Here is a 19586-nt window from a genome sequence, read left to right on the forward strand (position 1 = left end):
CCTAGCAGCGAGCCTCTAGTGAAACCTGGCAGGCCGCCTCACAATTAGGCCGATGCTGCTTGCTGGTGCCAACAAGCAGATATGGGACGGGGTTGGGATAGAGAGTATTGCAATCAAGGCGTCTCTCTCTCTCTCTATGCTGTTCTGTTATCTCTCTCTCTCTCTCTCTCTCTTTCTCTAATCTGTTATTTTTGTTCTCCTTTCTTCCTTTCTTCTACAACTATTCTGCTTCGCTTCGCTCTGCCCCTTTAATTACGTACTCTGCGCAGCACTATTCATATGGGACGGAACGGGATTGGGATGGGATAGGATGGAAATGTATGCGATTGAACCCCACTGCACTCAGCTCTCGAAGTCTGGTAATTTGAAGATTGAAAATTGAAATTTTTCCGTTAGAGCGAGAGAGAGGACGTCCATCTCTTCCAAACCGCCACTGCGTATGTATACTCATGCATGCACGTCGCATCTCGTGCTGTGTTTGCAATGCCCTAGATCCCCATGGCTCTAGTACCACCGTCCACCGTATCCCTTGCAGAGCGCCAGACCGCTCGCTTCTAGACTTTGATAGCAAAGCCCTTCAGGTACTCATAATCTGCCAAGTTGGCCTGCACGCACTGCCGGATAACGCGTGCCCCTTCCTCCCCATACTTCTCTCTCCATTCCTGATCTTCCGCCTCGACGGACTTTGCCTTCTTTTTCTTGCACCGAGACATTAGTAACCGTACCGCTCTTCACCACCCGCGATAGCCGAGAGAGGGTGCACAACTCACATGGGTAGCGCTCCTCGGCCTGAGCGAGGTGCTGTTGATAGCATCATCGTGGAAACCTCTCCACTTTTCGAATGCCTCTCGCGCTCTCTGATGATCCTCGTCTGTGTCCCAGACGAGCATGTCAGGGCTGTACTCAAGACCGACTTCCTTGCAATACGCGCGCACGATACCTTCCGGGTTATCGAGGAGATCGTCGGCGTCGATGACTGTGATGCTGACCTCTCCATCGCTTAGATCTCCATGCTTGCCGGCTTCGGCGGGCCCGACTTGTCCGTCCTTAACCAGGAAGTCGAAGACGCGGCGTAGCTCGTCGTACCCAGCCTCGGAGGGCATGAAGTTGTAGAAGCCGGTGATGGCGTCGAGAGGGGGGATCGTGCAACGGTAGTAAGAGGGGATGGAGTGGCGTGGGTGTCGGATCAGGAAGGTGAAATGGAATTGCCTGAGGACTTCGGCCGGGACGACGGTGGGGTTTCCTGGCTCAGCGCCGGTATCGTGCGGGTACGGGGCTTTGTGGTTGCCGTTGGTATGATGGCCGTTGGTATGATTGCCGTTGGTGTGATGGCCATTGGTGTGGTGGCCGTTGGTGTGGTGGCCGTTGGTGGTCTCGTTGCCATTTGTCAAGCCGTTGGTCACCCCATTGGTCACAATCTTCTCTCCATTCGTGCCGACTCCTTTCTTGACGGTTTTACCACCAAGGGATGGGGCGATGGTTGCTGGCTTTCCCTCCGGAGGCACCAAATAATGTGTGATGTCCTTGATGAATAGTCGTTTGCCCTGAACTAAATGAGTTTCTGCTTGGCTTCGCCTTGAAAGACAAGCGGGAGCGATACGACGGTAGCGAGGCCAAAGAGATAAGGGGCCCCAGGCATCAAGATTCGAAGATTGTGAGTAGCACTCGAGCGGAGGGAAAAGGGTGGAAAGGGGCAAATGAAACCAGGAACAGTCTTGGGTAATGTTGTTGTATTCTTATCCATCATCTCTAGTTGAGCGTAATCCAAAGCACCAAGGCCTGGCTCTCTGCAACGTCGTGTATCATCCTCCGGTCTTTCAAGCACTTGCTCAAGATGCACCCAAAGCCGTTCTTCCATATCCACGCTGCATTCGTGATATATATATATATATATATATCTCTCTCTCTCTTTGACCGGGGGAGGTGCGAGTGCTAGGGAATAGTGGGGTTGCGAACCTCTTTTCCTTCTTTCTCAATCCTCTCAAAGATGGACTTGAAACTGCTGTTCGCAAAGCCGCTCTCTTGGCGGGCTTTCTCGTCATCTTCATATCTGGCGCTCAATCTCTCCGGGCCAAAGTAGAAGGCATCGCCGAAGGGTTCGTGCACACAGCGAAGTGTATCCTGGCGGGTCATAAAGACCTATATTTATTGACCTTTGTCAGACAGCGTAAGGCCAATTGGGCAGGAGGAGGGAAGACTCTTACTCTTTCAAATGCAGTACTGCATGCCCGGGGATGGGTCGCAACAAATATGGGTTTTGTTGACATGATGTCTGGGGGTTGTGTGTGATCAACTGGAATTGATTGAACGGACGAAAAGGATCCGGTTGAAGTAGTACTTGTATGTGGGAGCAAAGCAGTCGGTATCTGTCGGTATCTCAACAGAACTTGGATGATGTCCCGTAGCCAACTCGGCCACGGATAAGAGGCGAGGAGGGGCAGAAAATGCAAGCTAGGTAGCTTTGATCTGTGCCACCAAGGAAACTGGGCGGGGGGTGGGGGATTAAGTAAGGTAGGAAGGTAGGCAGGTAGGAAGGTAGGAAAGTAGGCGGGCGGGAGAGAGCTAGAGAAGGTACAGTCAACGGGCACTACCTACCATTAGCGCGCTACTAGCTAGGTACATACTTATTATGGGCTCATCGATACTTAGCTCAGGTTACGCGAGCCCGGACGGAATCATAACAAGAGAGTCATAGTAATAATCAAATAGTAATAATAACCATTGCTGTGATCTTGTGGTAGGCTGGCGGGTTGCAGATGTGCAGATGACCAAGGCGAATATTGGAGGTTGAGGGTTGAGGTACGTCAGAGTGGGCAAGCCCCGCCAAAAAGGGCATGCAGTGCAATGAATCAATGAATAAATGAATGAATGAATGAATGCATGGAGTGGGAATGGGAATGGGAATGGGAATGGGAATAGGAGTAAAATATGAATCGGGATATGGAAAGTTGTCGGAGCGCACTGACGATCTCCGTACGCGGGGAATGCACACCCGCATCCGAATTGGGACATCTCTTATCTGCATAACAATCGACATAAGACCCAGGGTACAATCAATTACGTAACGCTGTCTTTCTTTCAGCTCTACGGAGCGGAGTTACGGTAGAAGCGAAGCTCGGAGATAAATGATATGATGCCCTCCTCTCCGTATTCTCCGTATACTCCGTATTTTCCGTATGTTCCGCTCTCCATGTACCGTACCGATAACCTACAACTACCGGTACTTGGGGGCTCTGTCTCGACTATCACTATCCTCAGCCCTCTTCTTCTACCACCTCTCCAACCCTCCCGATGCGCCAGACCCTTTCGCAGTAACCTGTAGCCTGTAGCATCAGGGCTGAGATTGAGTTGCGACGGACCTGAAGATCGAAGATCGAAGCTCAGAGCTCTACTGTACTGTAGATCTACCTCTCTCCTATCCCTGTCGCTCACCACCTGACTTACTATACTACTACTTCCCGTGAGCAATCAATACCTTAGGTATATACTCCCTGGGGTAACCAACCTCCTCTACAATAAGTACGCACGCAATATACGCCCCTCGACCACTACTCACGCCCCTCCTCCTCCCACGCACGCATATCCATCCATCCATCCATCCATCAATGTCTTTCGATGCAATGTTTGGGAACAACTCCTTGGCCATGGCTGCGGCTACTTCCAATACCAATACCAATACCAATACCAATACCAATACCAATACAAATACCAATCCCAATCCCAATCCCAATCCCAGCTCGGGCCACTCCTCGCCCGCGGATTTCGAAGTCGAGGACGATGCGAATATTCTAGGAGCGCAATGGCAGCATGGCCAGAGTCCGTCGAATCAGGCATCCCAGCACCCACGAACGCCAGCGCCTCTACAGAAGCGACGAAGGGTAACTCGCGCTTGCGATGAGTGTAGGAGAAAGGTTTGCTACTCGCATCTTCCCATGTCCATTGGGGATTGTTGTGAGAGCGCACCGAGTGATTTCGCTAACACTGAAGCAGAAGATCAAATGCGACGGGAAACAACCTTGCACACACTGTACTGTTTACAGCTACGGTACGCTTCCTCGGTTGGTATCTCATACACTTCCCGGCTAAGGCTCCATCATAGACTGCACATACGATCAACCTTCCAACAGGAGGAGAAATCCCGCACCACAATATATCGAGGCCTTGGAGACACGGCTGCAACGGACCGAGACGCTACTCCGATCAGTATTGCCGAACGTCGACCTCAACGACGCCAATATAGATGCCCTTATCCAAAAACGCCTTCAAGCTGGCAATGGGGAGGAAATCCAAATAAACCAAGCCGAAACATCAGGGGGAAAATCCGATGAATCTGATCATGAGGCGCAACTGCGCTCAATGATTGAATCTACAGGGCAGTTGGACCTCGATGAAAGCGGGCACTGGGATTTCCATGGAGGATCGGCAGGTATCGTGTTTGTCAAGAGAATGCGAGAACAATTTGGCGATCTCCTTGGGGGTTATGACCATCGTGGTCCTTTACTCCCAAGGCTTTCCCGCCCTGTCGTTCCGAGTATCGACTCTCCCAGATCCATGACAGAAAGTCCAATGGACGGCGGTCTGCCCAATATCGTGGATCTCCCATCCCGGGAGACTGCGAAGATTTTGTGTGGAGACTCGCTTGACTGCGGATGTTCTCTCTTACGGTTTGTCCACCATCCGAGTTTTTATGAAATGTGTGATAGGATTTACGATACACCCCCTGATCAGTTCGGGGATAATGAGAACCGATTTCTACCTCTTCTATATATGGTTCTGGCACTTGGGTGTTTGTTTCATAATGAGCCAAGTCGGGCTCACAAGGGGGACCCTCAAAACACCTACAAGAACGGAATCGAACTAGGGTAAGCCAGATTCTCTCAAGCTCTACAGGATACTTCGTGGATCTTCGTGCCAGTAATAACGGCCCCATCGGCCATCGGGTATTTGCATTTGTAATGCGTTGCTCATCCGGAGCATAGGCTAACTAAACTGTAGATTGAAATACTATCGAGCAGCACGCAGCATGGTCGAACCCACAGATTGCCGTGATCTTACATCTTTACAGGCTGTCATCTTCATGACTCTCTTTCTTCAAGCGTCTTCAAACTTGAGCACCTGCTACTCGTATGTTGGAGTCGCTCTGAGATCTGGCCTGCGCATGGGCCTTCATCGAAGTCTGGCTGGAAACTTCAATCCCATCGAGCGCGAGACCAGGCGCAGAGTCTTCTGGGTCATCCGTAAAATGGATATATACGTCTCTGCTCTTTTGGGGCTTCCTCAAATGCTTAGTAGTGATGACATTGATCAAGAGCTGCCAATTGAGGTAGACGACGAGTATATAACGAAGGACGGCGTCATCGACATGCCCCCCGGGAAATTCTCACTGATTCTCGCCGCATCTAACGCTCATACCAGGCTAATGTCTATTCTGGCGAAGGTCGTCAAGTACATCTACCCGACAAAGGGTCTAGAACAGTCGCTTCAAGGAAGCACCAAGTCTTCGTACGTGATCAGCCATGCCAAGATCAGGGAAATTGAGCGTGACCTCGCACATTGGTTAGATAAGTTGCCCATGGTTTTGCGACCTGCAGGAGAAGGCCCACCTGAGGTTCTTCGGTAGGCATTCTTCATGTCACCTATCAAATATTGCTAAGAGATTACACTAGTGTGCAACAACTTCTCCGACTGTCCTATGCTCATTGCCAGATGATGCTTTATCGACCATTCTTACATTATGTGTCATCAAGCGCATATGTAGGTAAGACCATTGACGAAAGGTCGTATGCGTGTGCAGCCGCGTGCGTTAGTGTATCGCGAAATGTTGTTCACATCACCACGGAGATGGAGAGACGAGGTTTGCTTATCGGTGCTCATTGGTTTACGGTTCGTACCCCTCTTGCCATTCCACGGTAGATTTTACAATGCCAGAATTTCCGTTCTCTGAGCTGCCAGATGATACATGCTGACGATTACAGATGTACACCACATTTTTTGCAATCATATCCCTTGTGTATTTCGTACTCGAAAACCCCGAAAAGGCAGGGTCACACGAGATTCTTGCTGATGCAAACGATGGGAAGGATGCTCTGGATGGCCTTGCAAGGGGGAGTCAGGCAGCTGATAGGTGCTCCACCGCTTTGGGGGTGAGTGGTTGCCTCTCCCAATTGACATATTCAACCTGAATTCTGACAAATATTAGGGGCTGTTCGAGAAATTGCCCGAAACACTAAAAGGCTCCAAGGTGCCCAAACAGCAGAATAAGCGTTCCGCTCCAGAATCCTCTCTCCCAGGGCAGCGAAACCTACACAGCTGTCCCGAGCACCCTGATCCTGCATTGAGTATCTCACGAGCAACGGCCTTCCCTATGAAAGCTCCCGCCCAATCAGGAGCCCTATTAAGAACCACTCCAGACGGCGACAGCTTCCAAAACAACACATCATCGAGCCCCAACCTTCGCCAAAGTTTCCACGACCTAGTCTCGCCAACCACAGACATGTCTCCTATCAATACCCCTTGTTCCAACACAATAGGCACTATGCGCCCCTCACAGTACTCCATGCATCCACAATTCGGCCTCAGCACGGCCGTCCCCGAATTCAGTGCGATGATGTTCCCGTCTAACGATCCATTCGCGTATCCGAACCAGCCGATGATGCAGTTTGACAATATCAAGCAGGAGGGCATGGGCAACATGGCGAACGGGACTCAAGTTCTTCCTTTAAATCTGGCGAATAGTCCCAGCCGCGAGTACGACGACCTCCAAGGGCAGCTGTTCGGGCCGCTCCCGCCGTACCTTTCGCAGACGCAGCAGGGGTTTGGCATGCAAGGTTCGATGGGAGGTGAAAACATGATGGGCCAGAATCTGAGTTATGCTACGGGCGTGCAGCCTGGAGATGATGGCATGGTTTTCGATGGGACTTTCCCTGGGCAGGCGGGTGATGCTTGGGCATCTTCATCCTAATCTTTATAATTTCTACAAATGTGATTCATTCATTTTGTATGACCCATTCTGTCAATATCTCCTTGATCCACAGTGAAGAGGAAGGGGTCGACCGCATCCAAAACTATTCGAAACGCCCGCTTCGTCTTGATAATTCAAATTCAAGACCAAAATAAATGGGTTACTGATTGATGAAAGGATTAGATGAAGTAGAGATCACTTGAATTCATTTTCACAGCACTCACCACGTGACTCTTAAAGCCTTGATTTGATGCGTCTGGGTGCGGATTGGTTTGTCACTTACCGTTTACTTAAGCTAAAGTCTTGGCAATAAATCTTAACAAGGCTCCCTCCCAAGAGCTTCGAGAACAACCCCTCCATAGCTCCGAGCAGCGTTCATTCGACGACGACAACAAAGTCAGGTTCGATCCCGAAAATGGCGACAATAAATAGCTCTCCACCTTCTCCGATACAGAGCCGGATCAAAAGAAATATTGTGCTTGTGCACGGTATGAGAGGATTGCCCAATGGACCTCCATCATCTAACTCGTTCTAGATCAACCCAAGTTCGACTTGGAGTCATATTTGGCAAACTACCAAGGTACACACTTCCTCGAAATCACCCCTTGCTTGGAGTCGGATATATGCTGACCAGGACAATTAATAGGACGAACGAGAGTAGAGCGCCTCCTCTTCATCGGTGCATCCTCTACAGTTCTTGGAGTCGAGGCTCTCAAGTTAGCAATTAAGGAGGCCAAAAAGGGCAAGGATGTCAACCGGTACCTCCAAGCGCAGAACACCCTCCGAGTTGTAGGACCATTCGAGCCAGAAGCTAGTAGGGATCTGCCGTGGGTGGAGAAGCAAGGCAAGATAAATCAAGCTGAGACGACACGCCTGGAGGCGGAGCTGAAAGGATACAAAAACAACTTGATCAAGGAGAGCATTCGGGTAGGCTATATCCTTACCAAGCGAGGGAACGTCTCCAGCACTAATGGCAGTAGATGGGACACGAGGACCTGGGCAAGCACTATCAAGCTATTGGCGATCTGCACAAGGCCTTCGAGGCCTACACTCGCATGAGACAAGATATAAGCATGGCTAAACAAATTGTTGACGTTAGCAAGCACCTCATCGAAGTCTCTATCGAGCAAAGAAACTACGTTGCGGTCGCATCCAACTTGCAGAAGATTCAAGGTACATTGGGAAGTCCAGACGACGACAGATCTCTCCAACCATTCCTTTGCACTGCTCAAGGACTCTGTCACCTGGATGCCGCAGACTACTACTCGGCTGCACGGAAATTCTTGAGCGTGGAGGCCGGCATAGGGTCAAGCTGTAGCACCTTTATCAGTCCAAACGACGTTGCTGTCTACGGAGGTCTATGCGCTTTGGCTACGATGGATCGCAACGAGTTACAAACCAAAGTCCTGGAGAACTCCAACTTCCGCACGTACCTCGAGCTGGAGCCTCATATTCGACGAGCCATCTCCTCCTTTGTAAACGGCCGATATACCGCTTGTTTGGAGGTCCTCGAAGCTTATCGTTCAGATTACTTGTTGGATCTCCACCTCCAGAAACATATCGACGAGCTCCACCAGCTTGTTCGGACTAAGAGCATAGTTCAGTACTTCGTCCCCTTTTCCTGTGTGACCTTGGAAAGCTTGGACGCAGCGTTTGCCGCGCCAGGTAAGACCATCGAGAAGGAGTTGGTTGCCATGATTACGAAGAAAGAGCTTGATGCACGGATTGATACCCAAAACCGAGTAAGTTGTGAGAACAAGTTAACCAAAACTTCATTGCTGATTTGGTAGCTCCTCACCTCCTTACCCTCTGCACCCCGTTCTTCCCTCCACAACTTAGCCCTCGAGACCGCCAAGGAGTACGAGCGCGAAACCCGACTCCGCATCCAGCACATGAACATCCAAGGCGCCGACCTGGAGATCAAGGGCAACAAGCGAAACGTAGCCTTCAACTCGGGACTGGACAATGATTTCTTCGACGGCGGATTCGGTCGTGGTCGGGATTTAAGGTCGGGAAGAAATGCTTGACGGCTGGTAATGGTCTAGATGGGAGATGAGTCTGATGGCCGGGAAATTGCGTAACGAAAATGATGCATATGAGGAGGCGTTTGTGTAAAACTGGGGCTGGGCATTTGAGATTAGCTTAGGCTGGTTGGTGTATGTATGGTGTTAGGAGCGGAATTACAGATTTGGTTTCTCAGAGCTTTCTCACGCACACGACCCTTGGGTGGCTTCGCGATACGATTTACATCTATCATCCATCTCGCTGAGTCGCAAGACGGGTGGCATACTCTTGCTTGATGAGTGTGGTGCATTAAGCTGAGTCTGGGCCTCTCTCAGCTCTCATGGCTCTTTCCTAGTCTGGACGAGCTTACTACAGGGAGCAATCCCCTTTCTCATTCTCATTCTCATACCTTCCTCTCATATACCATTCCTAAGCCCCTCTCCTCTCTTCTCCTCGTAGACTCACTCACTCCCTCATCTCCTCCTTTCTCCTTCTCCTCCTTCTCCTCCTTCTCCTCTCCCCTTCTCCTCTCTCAACCCAAAACCCAAATTCCATCTCCTGATTCGCTCGGTCGGTCTGTCGGCAAAACCATGCCTGGCCAATCCAATGAGCACTATCTAATCTGGTTTTTTTTTTTTTTTTTTTTGTTTCTTTGTTTCTTTGTTACAGGTAGGCAGCAGAGTGCAGAGATGCATGGAAATTTGAAAAAGGGATAGGGATGATGATGATAGCTTTAAGCGAGAAACACGTAAGTTACATACAGCCAGATGAGACTGACGAGGAGCTAGCAAGAGAAGAATGCACGACGGCGGACGGTTTATTTATAGATAGATAAATACATGAATGAATAATGAATGAATGAATCAATCACAAGCCATCTTCACCGAGAGGCCACGCGCTTCTGCGCGCCACCAGCGTCCCCGAGAATCTCCTCGAAGCGGTCCTCCAGATCGACGTGCACACGCACCTCCTTCTCGCCCATGACCCGCCAGGTGCCCCGCTTCTCCTCCCAGTCCAGGCCCGGGATATGGTCGATTTCCAGGCCGCAGAGATAGAGTTCCTTGGCCCAGGGACAGGCGCGCAGGCATCTGTACCAGACCTCCTTCGCCGAGGCCCGGAACTCCTCGCGCTCGAGGCAGAACAGGAGGTATAGCTTCCACAGGCCGGCCGAGGATGATACACCGGGCGCTCGCAGGGCGTGCTCGAAGGCTGCCTTGGCGGCGTGGATGGTGCCGTGCTTTAGCTCGTGCGAGATGGCGAACAGGCGCGAGGAGGGCGCGTCGGTCGCGGGTGTAAGGATGCTGGTGGCGAGGAGGGAGCGCACGCGGTTGTCGGTGCGGAGGCGGGAGAGGGATTCGGTCCAGGCGTAGAGGGACAGGAAGATTGTGTTGCGCGGGAAGTGGGCGAGGCAGGAGGAGGTCAGGTGTGTGCGCAGCAGGGAGGGTCTGAAGGGGCCGCCGGCGCGGGTGTGGTGGTGGAGGAGGCGGGCGGAGAACTGGAGGGTCTGCTCGTGCGCTGCTCTCGCGGCCGGGTGGTTCGGGCGCGCGAGGAGCGTGCTGGAGAAGGTCGTGTAGTGCGATAGGGCGGGGAGGATGGAGCCTTGGGTGGACGATTGGGGCTCCGAGGTGGGTGGGGAGGTGAGGTAGGCTAGGAGGGCTAGACAGTCGGTGTAGAGGGCTGCGAGAGGGTAGGCGAGCGTGCTGGTCAGGTAGTCGCGGGTAGAGAGGAGATGCTGGCGGGTTTTGAGCAGGAGCGCTGGGGTGAGTGTTGTTTTCGGGTTGGGGGTCCCGGATGGGATGTCCAGGAGGAGGTGGAGGGCCGAGGTGTGGGAGGAAGATGAGATGTGCAACCAGACCCAATTACGCCAGAGGAGAATGCTAGAGGTGGAGGTGGAAGTGGAGGTGGAGATAGAAGCGGTAAAGACTGTGTTGGCTAGGTCTTTGTTGCCGCGGGCCCATTCTATCATTGCGTAGGCGTTGTAGAGGCGAAGACTGGAGGGGTTCTGTTTTAGAAGGCCCTTCGAGATCTTCTTGATGGTTGAGGGGGAGGTATGGAACTCGAATGCTAGGTAGTATTCCGCGAGATCTTCTGTGAATCGGGCTTGGATGAGGTGTTTGAGGACCTTGCTAATCCATACTTGGGATACTGGACTGTTGTTCCCCTCGTAGCGAGCTTGCAATGGACACGCTGGGGCGCTCTCTGTGGTCATATTGGGGGCTCCAAAATAGTCTGAGAATGAATTTAGCGAGTGAAGGCGAGTTGGAGAAACGAGACTGCTTACAGTTTCCTGCTAGGCCACCACCGAACAACAATTCTGAAGAGCCGAAGCAATTAGGAAATGAGGTTCGTAAAAAAGATGGCGTTCCGACATCATCGCTCTCGTTATGCCTTGTGGTGAAATACTCTTTCTTGATCCAAGTAGGACTGCACTCGAGTAACTCGTCGCGAATAAATGCATCATTTGACCATTTCCTCGAAACATCCGAGTCTACAGTTGTCATGGGTGGCAGACGACAGAAGAGGAGAAATGCATCGATACATAGTTGGCGGAGTTCCTCTGACTGAGGAGGCAGTTGTAACATGAAGTCTTCGATGTCAGAAAACATGATAACTCGGTAAGGATCATCTTCCACTACTTCATCCATGGTCCGGGCCGGAATCTGTGAGCATTTCATACGGATTCGCTCAGCTGTGACCCAGGTTTGGAAGATGTTGGAGTTGTCCAGGGGATCATTTGTCTCGTCAACGAGAGTATTCGGGACCTGTGTTTGTATCAGTGGGTTGTCATGGTGGTCTTTGATTCATGAAACTCGTACCTCTACATCATCGCCGCTGCTTGCAAAAAAATGATCCCAACCTAGAGAGCCATCTTCGCCGATTCGAGCGACCTCACTCTCCCAGAAGTCTTTGAAAGAGTCCGTGAGCTTGGGCTTGACAACTTGCTGCTGTGGAGAGTTGAAGTTCATCTCAAGCAGACCTTCCCAGATTGAAATTGCTAGCTCAGTGTACCCAGATTCCCGCATGAACAAAGTCGATCTCAGTACGACATAAAGCAGTTGCTCATACAGAGTAGTAGCACCGGCATCTTCAGCAGTGCTCTCAACGACATTCTTTAGCACCTTAATCCTATCGAGAAGCACACCTTTGACTTCATCGTATCTAAAGGTTGAGAAGTTTGTTTGTTTGAAGTTTAGATAGCTGGTCCAGAGAAAGAGACTGTCAATATTCTCCCTCGAAATTCTTTCCCAGCGGTCTGCTTGAGTTTTGACTTCCCATATCTTGGCCCCCTCCGCCATGAGGCCCAGCAATAGCCTCTCACGATCCTCCAAAGACCGAGAGTTTTCAAGTGCCTTTTCGTACATGTGGATTTTTATATCTGCTGTACTTTTGATCTCAGCTGTCGTGACTCGCCGACCATTGTCTCCAGCCGTCATCAGAAGATCTTGGTGTTCTATGAGCGCCAACCACGCTTCTATATCGAGAGGGCATTCTTCTACTTTCCGGGAGAGTTCCACGTTCTTCTGTCGAAGAGAATCGTCCTCCTTGATTATTCGGCCAGCATCAGAGTCTGAGCAGTCGCTCTCAGTCGCGTATCGAAGATCCTCGTCTAGTGGCTGAGTATTGTCCTTTTTCTTTGAATGTATTGACCGATAGTCTCTCTTCTCCTCATCGGAAGAGCTTCCAACATCTTCCCCTCGCTTGCGTTTCTTCCCTCGCCGAGCTTGTAAGGGGACGAAGTCCGACTCAAGAGCCACAGGATCAGCGACTGTAGCTTCGGGACGTATCTTCAGAAGTCTTGGCTTTTCCCTTTCCACCCGAGAAAACACGTACTTCTCTCGCGAGCTGGGTTTCGAGTCTCCAAAGTTGCTTAGCACAACCCCCTTGTCTTCCACAAAATTCCGGTCAATCTTCAGATCCAAAGAGGCCCCCAACACGTAGCCCGAACCGTAGCGGTAGAATGGAGGAACAGTCCACCGATGGACACTCCCATATACCAGATTATTCACATCGCCTTTGCGGTCAACTATGAAGACCTCTGGCGAGCCGGGTTCTGGCGAGACACGTGATACAGGAGCTTTCTCGATCGCCTGGACCGAGGGCCGAGTTCTCTCCCTGCTCCTGTATCTTCTGTGATGCCTTTTCCCCTCTTCCTTCTCATCGCAACCTCTGGATCGATGCCTGGCCTCTGCCCGTGGCTTTGATTTTGCTTCATCTGGCTCACTGTTCGTTGGCACAGGTTTGGGTCTGAAAGAGGCGAACTTAGGTACATTGCTGGCCGACATTTTGGAAGTCCCAAGCCAGGTCGATACCACCACACTGTTACATCTTCGTATGGAGGTGACTTCGAGCCTCGTTCAGAAGGTTGCAAAATTCGTGGTAACCAAAAGCACCACGTGCCCAGTGGGATAGGCTAAGGCTGCGATAGGCTAGCGGTCGAATGGTTTATCCGAGAGAAAAAGTTCCAGATTATTTCTGGTCCGGAGACAAACCCCACGCCAGTCCTCTTCGCAGAATAAAATCCAGGAAGGCGCGCAAAAAACCACTACAATGGCGACTTCTTTGGCAGCTCAGCTGTCTGCGATTGCCGCCAACTCCGAAAATTCTTTGAATTTGAAGGCGCAGAAGGCCAGGCATTCAAAGTCTTTGATCTTCGAACCCCGAGTAGCAGCGTCGCAGAGCTTCGATACGATTTACACGTTATGCCACGAAGGATTCCAGGAATTATGTTTGCTGGATGGGAGGTTCCTTGAATTCCAACGGGACATATTCAGCGAGCAAAGCCAAGAAGAGGATAGGACGCAATTAACAGCTGCACAAAATTCGGAACTCGACAAACGGTTAGAGTCATTCTTGGGGCTGGTTGGAGGGCGATTGAGATTGATGCCTGCTATAAAAGCAGTAGAGTGGCTGGTGCGGCGGTTCAAGTGAGTCTGAGGTGAGGAGAAGCAAAATCGCATTTTTGGTAACTTTTGCAGGATCCACGAAAAAAATAGCACCGTCCTCCTGCTCACATTTCTGCCATACCACACTCTTTCGATCTTCACGACACTCCTTTCAATACTGCCTGAGAGAATTGCGCCGGAATTCAAGTTTCTTCAGCCATATATAAGATCATTAACATGCCCTCCGAGACACACTATCGTTCTAGTCGCAACAAATCACACTCCCTTCGCCTCTGCTCTCAATGCGTATGTTCTACGGGTATGCCAAGCCCGGCAAAATTACCAGACTCTTCTCGCGTTCTGGGCCGGAATCATGTCCGAGGCTGTGGCAGGAATGATGGACAAATCTCGATCAGGAAGGAAAGGCGTTCAGCTACAAAACGAAGAGGATGTCGTTCTGAGGTTGTTGCCTACTCTGAACGAAGGTCTGTCGATGAAAAGAGTTCCGGATCTTCGTGTTGGGTGCTACATGATCCTTTCAATTATGGCATCCAAGGGTGGACTGGATGATAAAGTCCTGACAGCTATGATGGAGGCTGTTGTTCTGGGATGGACTGAAGAAACGACGATCCCTGGTCTTGTGTGCCTGTCTATTTTGGCGCAACAGCGCAGCCCCATGGCTCTGACGAAAAGACTCACCAAGGAGCTACTGAAGGTTGATAACCTACCAGAAATTCTGGTTGAGTTATCAAAGCAACGGAGAGTGGATAGACTTGCGAATGGCTTTTGCGTAGCCCTTGTTCAAAAAGTACGAGCAAGATCGGAGATCTCTTGCCTTCCAACCATTCAACGACTCATCGAGAATGACCTCCTAAGCGATGCCCAAGCCGCTGTCAATTTCAAAACCCTTATACTGGCAGCACATGAACTCAACGCCAAGTCCACTCCGCATCAAGATATGCGTTCACACCTGGCTTCGGTATTAGTTTCACTAACCCAGTTATCTGGACACACAGGCGTTGTAGTTCGAGGAGTACTGGAAGACACAGATATCGACATCGATGACTTGGAATTGAAGCTTCAGGCCACGCTTCGAAATTTGGAGGCTCCCCCGTCTCCATCGGAGGACGTTGTGATGGAAGAGCCAACGTCTATAAGGAGTCTCAACTTTCCAGCTCTCATCCAGGAGCTTCCCAAGAAGACAGTGATCGGATCTACGTTCTTGGCACACACCTCTTCGCATATCTACCCTGATCTCTGCAGAGCTTTCATTACAGCAGTGTCCAATGCTGCCGATTTGAACACATTCGACGAGCTGCCTATTCTTCGTCGGCAATCCGCTGTGGAGGATACAATATACCTCAGCTTCTACATGCGAATCTGGTGTGGTCCTCATCCCGTCATAGCACGAGCTTCGGCCCTCCAAATGGCAACTCGCCGTCTCTCGAAGGACCAAGTCGTAAGCGTAGACTTTCAAGCAATCCTGCCGTATGCAATTGCGGCACTTGGCGACGCGGCATCTAAAGTACGACGGGCCGCTTCGGAGCTACTGGTGGCTATAGGCAGAACCTATCCCTCAGGCCCGGAAGCCAAGAAGAAATCGAAAAAATTGCCACGTTGGGCGTCTAATGATTTGTATGGAACTGGTCTCAACTCTGAAGATTTGACTTGGCTTTCTACAGATGTTGCATCTCGATTGCTGAGCGAAATCATCATTCCGGCTTTAGAAGAATGTATCCTGGATCGAAAACATGTCGAGTCCGTTTTTGAGAGGTCTCTGAACAGTGCCCGAGGTCCAGAGACCCCCAAGAAGCAGGATGCCGGTCGCCTTTCACAAGCTGCACGTACATCGATTTTAACATTCTTGGCCCGGCATGTGGTTCACACTCCCGTGTATACCGTGAAGTTGCGGCTACTCGCTTCTCTGAATCAAGTGCGTAGTATAGCAGGCACAACGAGAACGAAGGTCCTGCTTCCAGCTCTGCGACAGTGGGTTGCTCTGCCCTCAGCAGAAGTTCTCAAATGTTGCCAAGATGAGCAACTCGATGCTGCAGAACTGGATAGTCAACTGCTGGCAGTAGTTGCGGCTAACGACAAGGAGGGCCAACAATTCCTAGCCAAAATTGTCAGTGGAGAGATTGTGGCCACTCGACCAGCAATCCTGGATGCAACTTTCAAAAGATTACGATCAATGTGGTCGTCACTGAACGGGGTAATACGATTGAACACTGCCCAGATGTTGATGGACGCTGCCCAGATCTCTCCCGAAGAAATTGACGAGACGCGAGAGGCAGCTTCTACGGGCGCTGCAGACCTGTTGAGGACAACAGCTCTCTCAACAGACATTTTATTGGCTTTTCTTGACCAGCTGCCGACAGCCGCAATGTTGGCAGACAATCCACCAGCTACGAAAAGGCGCAGAATAAGCCACGGAGAAGTGGCTCATACGCCTCTTCAAGATACGAAACAGCTCACTGCCGCCATCAGAAAGATCACCTTTGTTCTGCAACTCGTCGATAGCTCTGAGCCGAGCAAGCATCCTGAGCTTCTGCGAGGGCTTTTCACTGTTCTGGCCGAACTGCAGCACTTCAAGGCCCAGCTTTCTTCAGAGCTTGCATATCTTCAAGGGCTAGTTCTGGGTAGCCTTCTCGGTATTCTGAAAGCCCATAAGTCAAACTCAAGCATCAAGTTGGATTGTTCGGCCGTTCGAGCCGACTTGCTCGTTGACTGTGTCCAAAATACAACGAGTCCACAGGTCCAGAATGCTGCCCTCCTCCTTGTTGCTTCTCTCGCGGATACCGCCCCTGAGCTCGTCCTTCACAGCGTCATGCCTATCTTCACCTTCATGGGTAGCTCCGTCTTGAGACAAAACGACGAATACTCTGCACATGTTATCAACCAGACAATCCGAGAAGTCATTCCTCCTCTCATATCATCTCTCCGAAAAGAGAAGGGAAACCCTGTCACAGGCGCAGCCGAACTCCTTCTGAGCTTTGTAGCCGCATACGAGCACGTTCCTCCACATCGCCGAAAGTCTCTTTTCACCTCCTTGGCTCAGACTCTAGGTGCCGAGGACTTCTTGTTCGCGCTCTTGGCGATGCTTGTTGACAAATACGGGGTGACGGAAAGCATTAAGGCATTCACATCTGATCTGGCTGGATCATTCGGAGTCGAAGTTCAATTACAATCCTCTATCAAGTATCTCGACTTGGTCGCGGACCTGCTGAAAACCAAGCCATCGTACTCTTGTGTCTTACTCGGCGCCAACGAGGACAGAAAATTTGATCCTCACAGAATCGCTCTGGATGAACTGACCTTGCTCTCACACCTTCTTTCTCAGAAGCGTCTTGTATCTCAGACCGGGAAATTACTGACCCGCGACGACATGGATGCCGCCAGAGTGCGAGACCTCTACTCGATTTTGTTGGAGAATATTCTGGCTCTAGCAGACACCTTGAAATACCAGAAGCGCCTGCACATTGCTTGTGGCGATGTTCTGGAGAGCTTGCTGGGCCTCCTGTCTACAAGCGAGTTTGTAAAAGCAGTCGAGGGCCTGCTTCACAGACCTGGCGAAGCACTGCGCCGCAAGGTTCTAAAAGCTCTCGAGGTCCGTATCGATCATGAGAGCTCATCCGATGCCATCTCGAGAGTTGCCATGCTCAACTTCCTGCCCCAACTCACAGCCATCATTCGGGATTCCGAAGACGTTCTGTACAAACACACAGCTGTTGGATGTGTTGACAAGATCTCTGAAAAATATGGAAAGAAGGATCTCGAAGCCGTATCCGCCGCCGCCGAGACGATTGCAAGTAACCACTGCCTCGGCCAATCTGACACCCCTTTGAGAGTGATGGCACTTCTATGCCTGTCTTCATTGGTCGAGATTCTAAGGGAAGGCATTGTTCCAGTCCTGCCGATTGCAATTCCGAAAGCCTTGGAGTACATGGAAGCAAGTGCTCAATCAAATATCGAGTCTCATAGGCTGTACAAGGCCGGCTACGGATTTATGGCAGCCTTGGCCCAACATCTACCCTATATGGTATCCGGAGCGTACTTGGAAAAGCTTCTTGAGATATCCAACATCTCTGCCGAAGCCGATCTTGACGATGAATCCGATGAGACTCGGGTGCAATGCCTGCAACTTGCGGCGAAGCTCATTGATGCGAAGAGCATGTTTGTAGCGCTGGAGAAGGATTGGGTGCGAGCTTCTACAGTGGGGGCTTTGGTAAGTGACCTCGATAAATGGAATTGTGCGACTATTACTAAGTCGAAAAGCAGGCTCTTCATGAATATTTGGCTGTCCTCAGTACAGCTATCGATAAGCACCCGAAAGCTATTGTCACCAAGTACTCATCTATCCTCGCCAAGATATTTCAAAATGCATTTGATCTTCGCCGACAATGGACTACCGCCACAGATGATCGGTTTACAGCTGATAATATATCCGAAATCGAGAGAGAGGTCAACGAAGTCGCCATCAAGATGATCTACAAGTTCAATGATGCAACTTTTAGACCCATCTTCTCTAACCTCATCGAATGGGCATCGTCGCTGCCCAAAAAAGACAAGGTTGGTAGAGCGTTACGACTCCAGAGCGTCTATGGCTTCATGGCTGTGTTTTTCGAGAACCTCAAATCGATCGTCACGAACTACGCAACATATCTACTAGATAATGCAGTCGAGATCCTCGCAGTCGTGGATCCTAAAGACGAAGCATCGAGAGAGTTGTGGTCTCGTGTGCTTCGCACCTTGACTAAATGTTTCGAGCATGACCAGGACGACTTCTGGCAAGCTCCATCACATTTCGCAGCGGTAGCACCTGTGCTATGCGAGCAGTTTATAAACGCATCGACCCTGCCACTGATTCAAGATTTGGTCCCTGCTATCGTAGAGCTTGCGGCTTCGGCAGACTCATCTGACCATCACAAGGAGCTTAATGGAGCAATTCTAAAGCACCTGCGATCCGAGACCGCAAGTGTTAGGCTGGCAGCTGTTAGATGCCAGCAGGAGCTCACTGACAGACTGGCCGAGGAGTGGCTGGAGATGTTGCCCCAGATGTTGCCGTTCATCAGCGAGCTACAGGAGGATGACGATGATGTGGTGGAGAAGGAGACGCATCGCTGGATCTCAAAGATTGAGGGTGTATTGGGGGAGAGCATGGACGCGATGCTTCTGTAGGAGTGGCATGGCTTCCGGTGGCGTAGGCGTAGAAATGGAGATAATTACACTTAATTAAGGCTAGAGAATGAATACACAAGAATAGCAAAAAGTTGAGGAATGTGTGTCTGCATTAACTCGCTTCGCAACATTACCGTTCCTAGATACATCAAATTCTCTCAACTCCGGCGGTTCAAGCTCTATAATCATGTTCTCTATGGAAATCCCGCACTCTGGATCGTGCATTGACCACCACAATCTACTGCCATGGTTCTCTATAGTAGGTAGCTGACGTCTTCACCTCTTCTCGTCTCTGGAGTCATCATCCTTGGCCCTTACATACATCGCCTAGGTAGGTACTTTTCCGTCTCGCTGCCTCCGCCGAAACAAAACGAATCTTTCTTTCTACCTGCTGATAAAGGTGATATTAATTTTACCCCCCCCCCCTCCTCCCCCCTTTTTTTTCTTTTTCTTTCGTTAGGTACTTGTTTTATTAGAATATTACGTACGTTCGTACAAACGCACGATGTGTGTTTCGGATATAAATAATGGGTCTTTGCAATGCTAGTTAATATAGTTTG

The 19586-nt window shown here is 50.5% G+C and overlaps 5 protein-coding genes across 7 annotated transcripts; 3 read left to right on the forward strand and 2 right to left on the reverse strand.

Moving 5' to 3' along the window:
- Positions 1 to 554: 554 nt before the first annotated feature.
- On the reverse strand, positions 555 to 2267 carry L3040_004171 (uncharacterized protein; the record flags this gene model as incomplete). Of its 2 annotated transcripts, none has more annotated exons than XM_066153937.1 (4): positions 555 to 692; positions 771 to 1544; positions 1957 to 2139; positions 2205 to 2267. In XM_066153937.1, 4 exons carry the CDS (start codon positions 2265 to 2267, stop codon positions 555 to 557), a joined length of 1158 nt encoding a protein of 385 aa, XP_066011882.1. The 2 variants fall into 2 exon arrangements, with proteins under 2 accessions (XP_066011882.1, XP_007289110.1); XM_007289048.2 differs by having other exon boundaries at positions 555 to 698.
- Positions 2268 to 3644: 1377 nt separating this feature from the next.
- On the forward strand, positions 3645 to 6961 carry L3040_004172 (uncharacterized protein; the record flags this gene model as incomplete). The annotated part of the gene is made up of 7 exons (XM_007289047.2): positions 3645 to 3911; positions 3991 to 4045; positions 4100 to 4862; positions 4996 to 5616; positions 5667 to 5883; positions 5976 to 6143; positions 6200 to 6961. 7 exons carry the CDS (start codon positions 3645 to 3647, stop codon positions 6959 to 6961), a joined length of 2853 nt encoding a protein of 950 aa, XP_007289109.2.
- Positions 6962 to 7376: 415 nt separating this feature from the next.
- Positions 7377 to 8988, forward strand: L3040_004173 (uncharacterized protein; the record flags this gene model as incomplete). Its single annotated transcript, XM_007289046.2, has 5 exons — positions 7377 to 7449; positions 7497 to 7541; positions 7608 to 7888; positions 7942 to 8703; positions 8752 to 8988. The coding sequence occupies 5 exons, from the start codon at positions 7377 to 7379 to the stop codon at positions 8986 to 8988; spliced, it is 1398 nt and encodes a 465-aa protein (XP_007289108.2).
- Positions 8989 to 9845: 857 nt separating this feature from the next.
- On the reverse strand, positions 9846 to 13248 carry L3040_004174 (uncharacterized protein; the record flags this gene model as incomplete). The annotated part of the gene is made up of 3 exons (XM_007289045.2): positions 9846 to 11194; positions 11247 to 11727; positions 11782 to 13248. 3 exons carry the CDS (start codon positions 13246 to 13248, stop codon positions 9846 to 9848), a joined length of 3297 nt encoding a protein of 1098 aa, XP_007289107.2.
- Positions 13249 to 13513: 265 nt separating this feature from the next.
- Positions 13514 to 19026, forward strand: L3040_004175 (uncharacterized protein; the record flags this gene model as incomplete). Of its 2 annotated transcripts, none has more annotated exons than XM_066153958.1 (3): positions 13514 to 13890; positions 13942 to 18073; positions 18124 to 19026. In XM_066153958.1, 3 exons carry the CDS (start codon positions 13514 to 13516, stop codon positions 19024 to 19026), a joined length of 5412 nt encoding a protein of 1803 aa, XP_066011883.1. The 2 variants fall into 2 exon arrangements, with proteins under 2 accessions (XP_066011883.1, XP_007289106.2); XM_007289044.2 differs by having other exon boundaries at positions 18127 to 19026.
- Between the last annotated feature and the right edge of the window lie 560 nt (positions 19027 to 19586).

This window comes from Drepanopeziza brunnea (genome assembly GCF_022702325.1).
Source record: "Drepanopeziza brunnea f. sp. 'multigermtubi' strain 214-2 chromosome Unknown ctg6, whole genome shotgun sequence".
Classification (NCBI taxonomy): Eukaryota; Fungi; Ascomycota; class Leotiomycetes; order Helotiales; family Drepanopezizaceae; genus Drepanopeziza; species Drepanopeziza brunnea.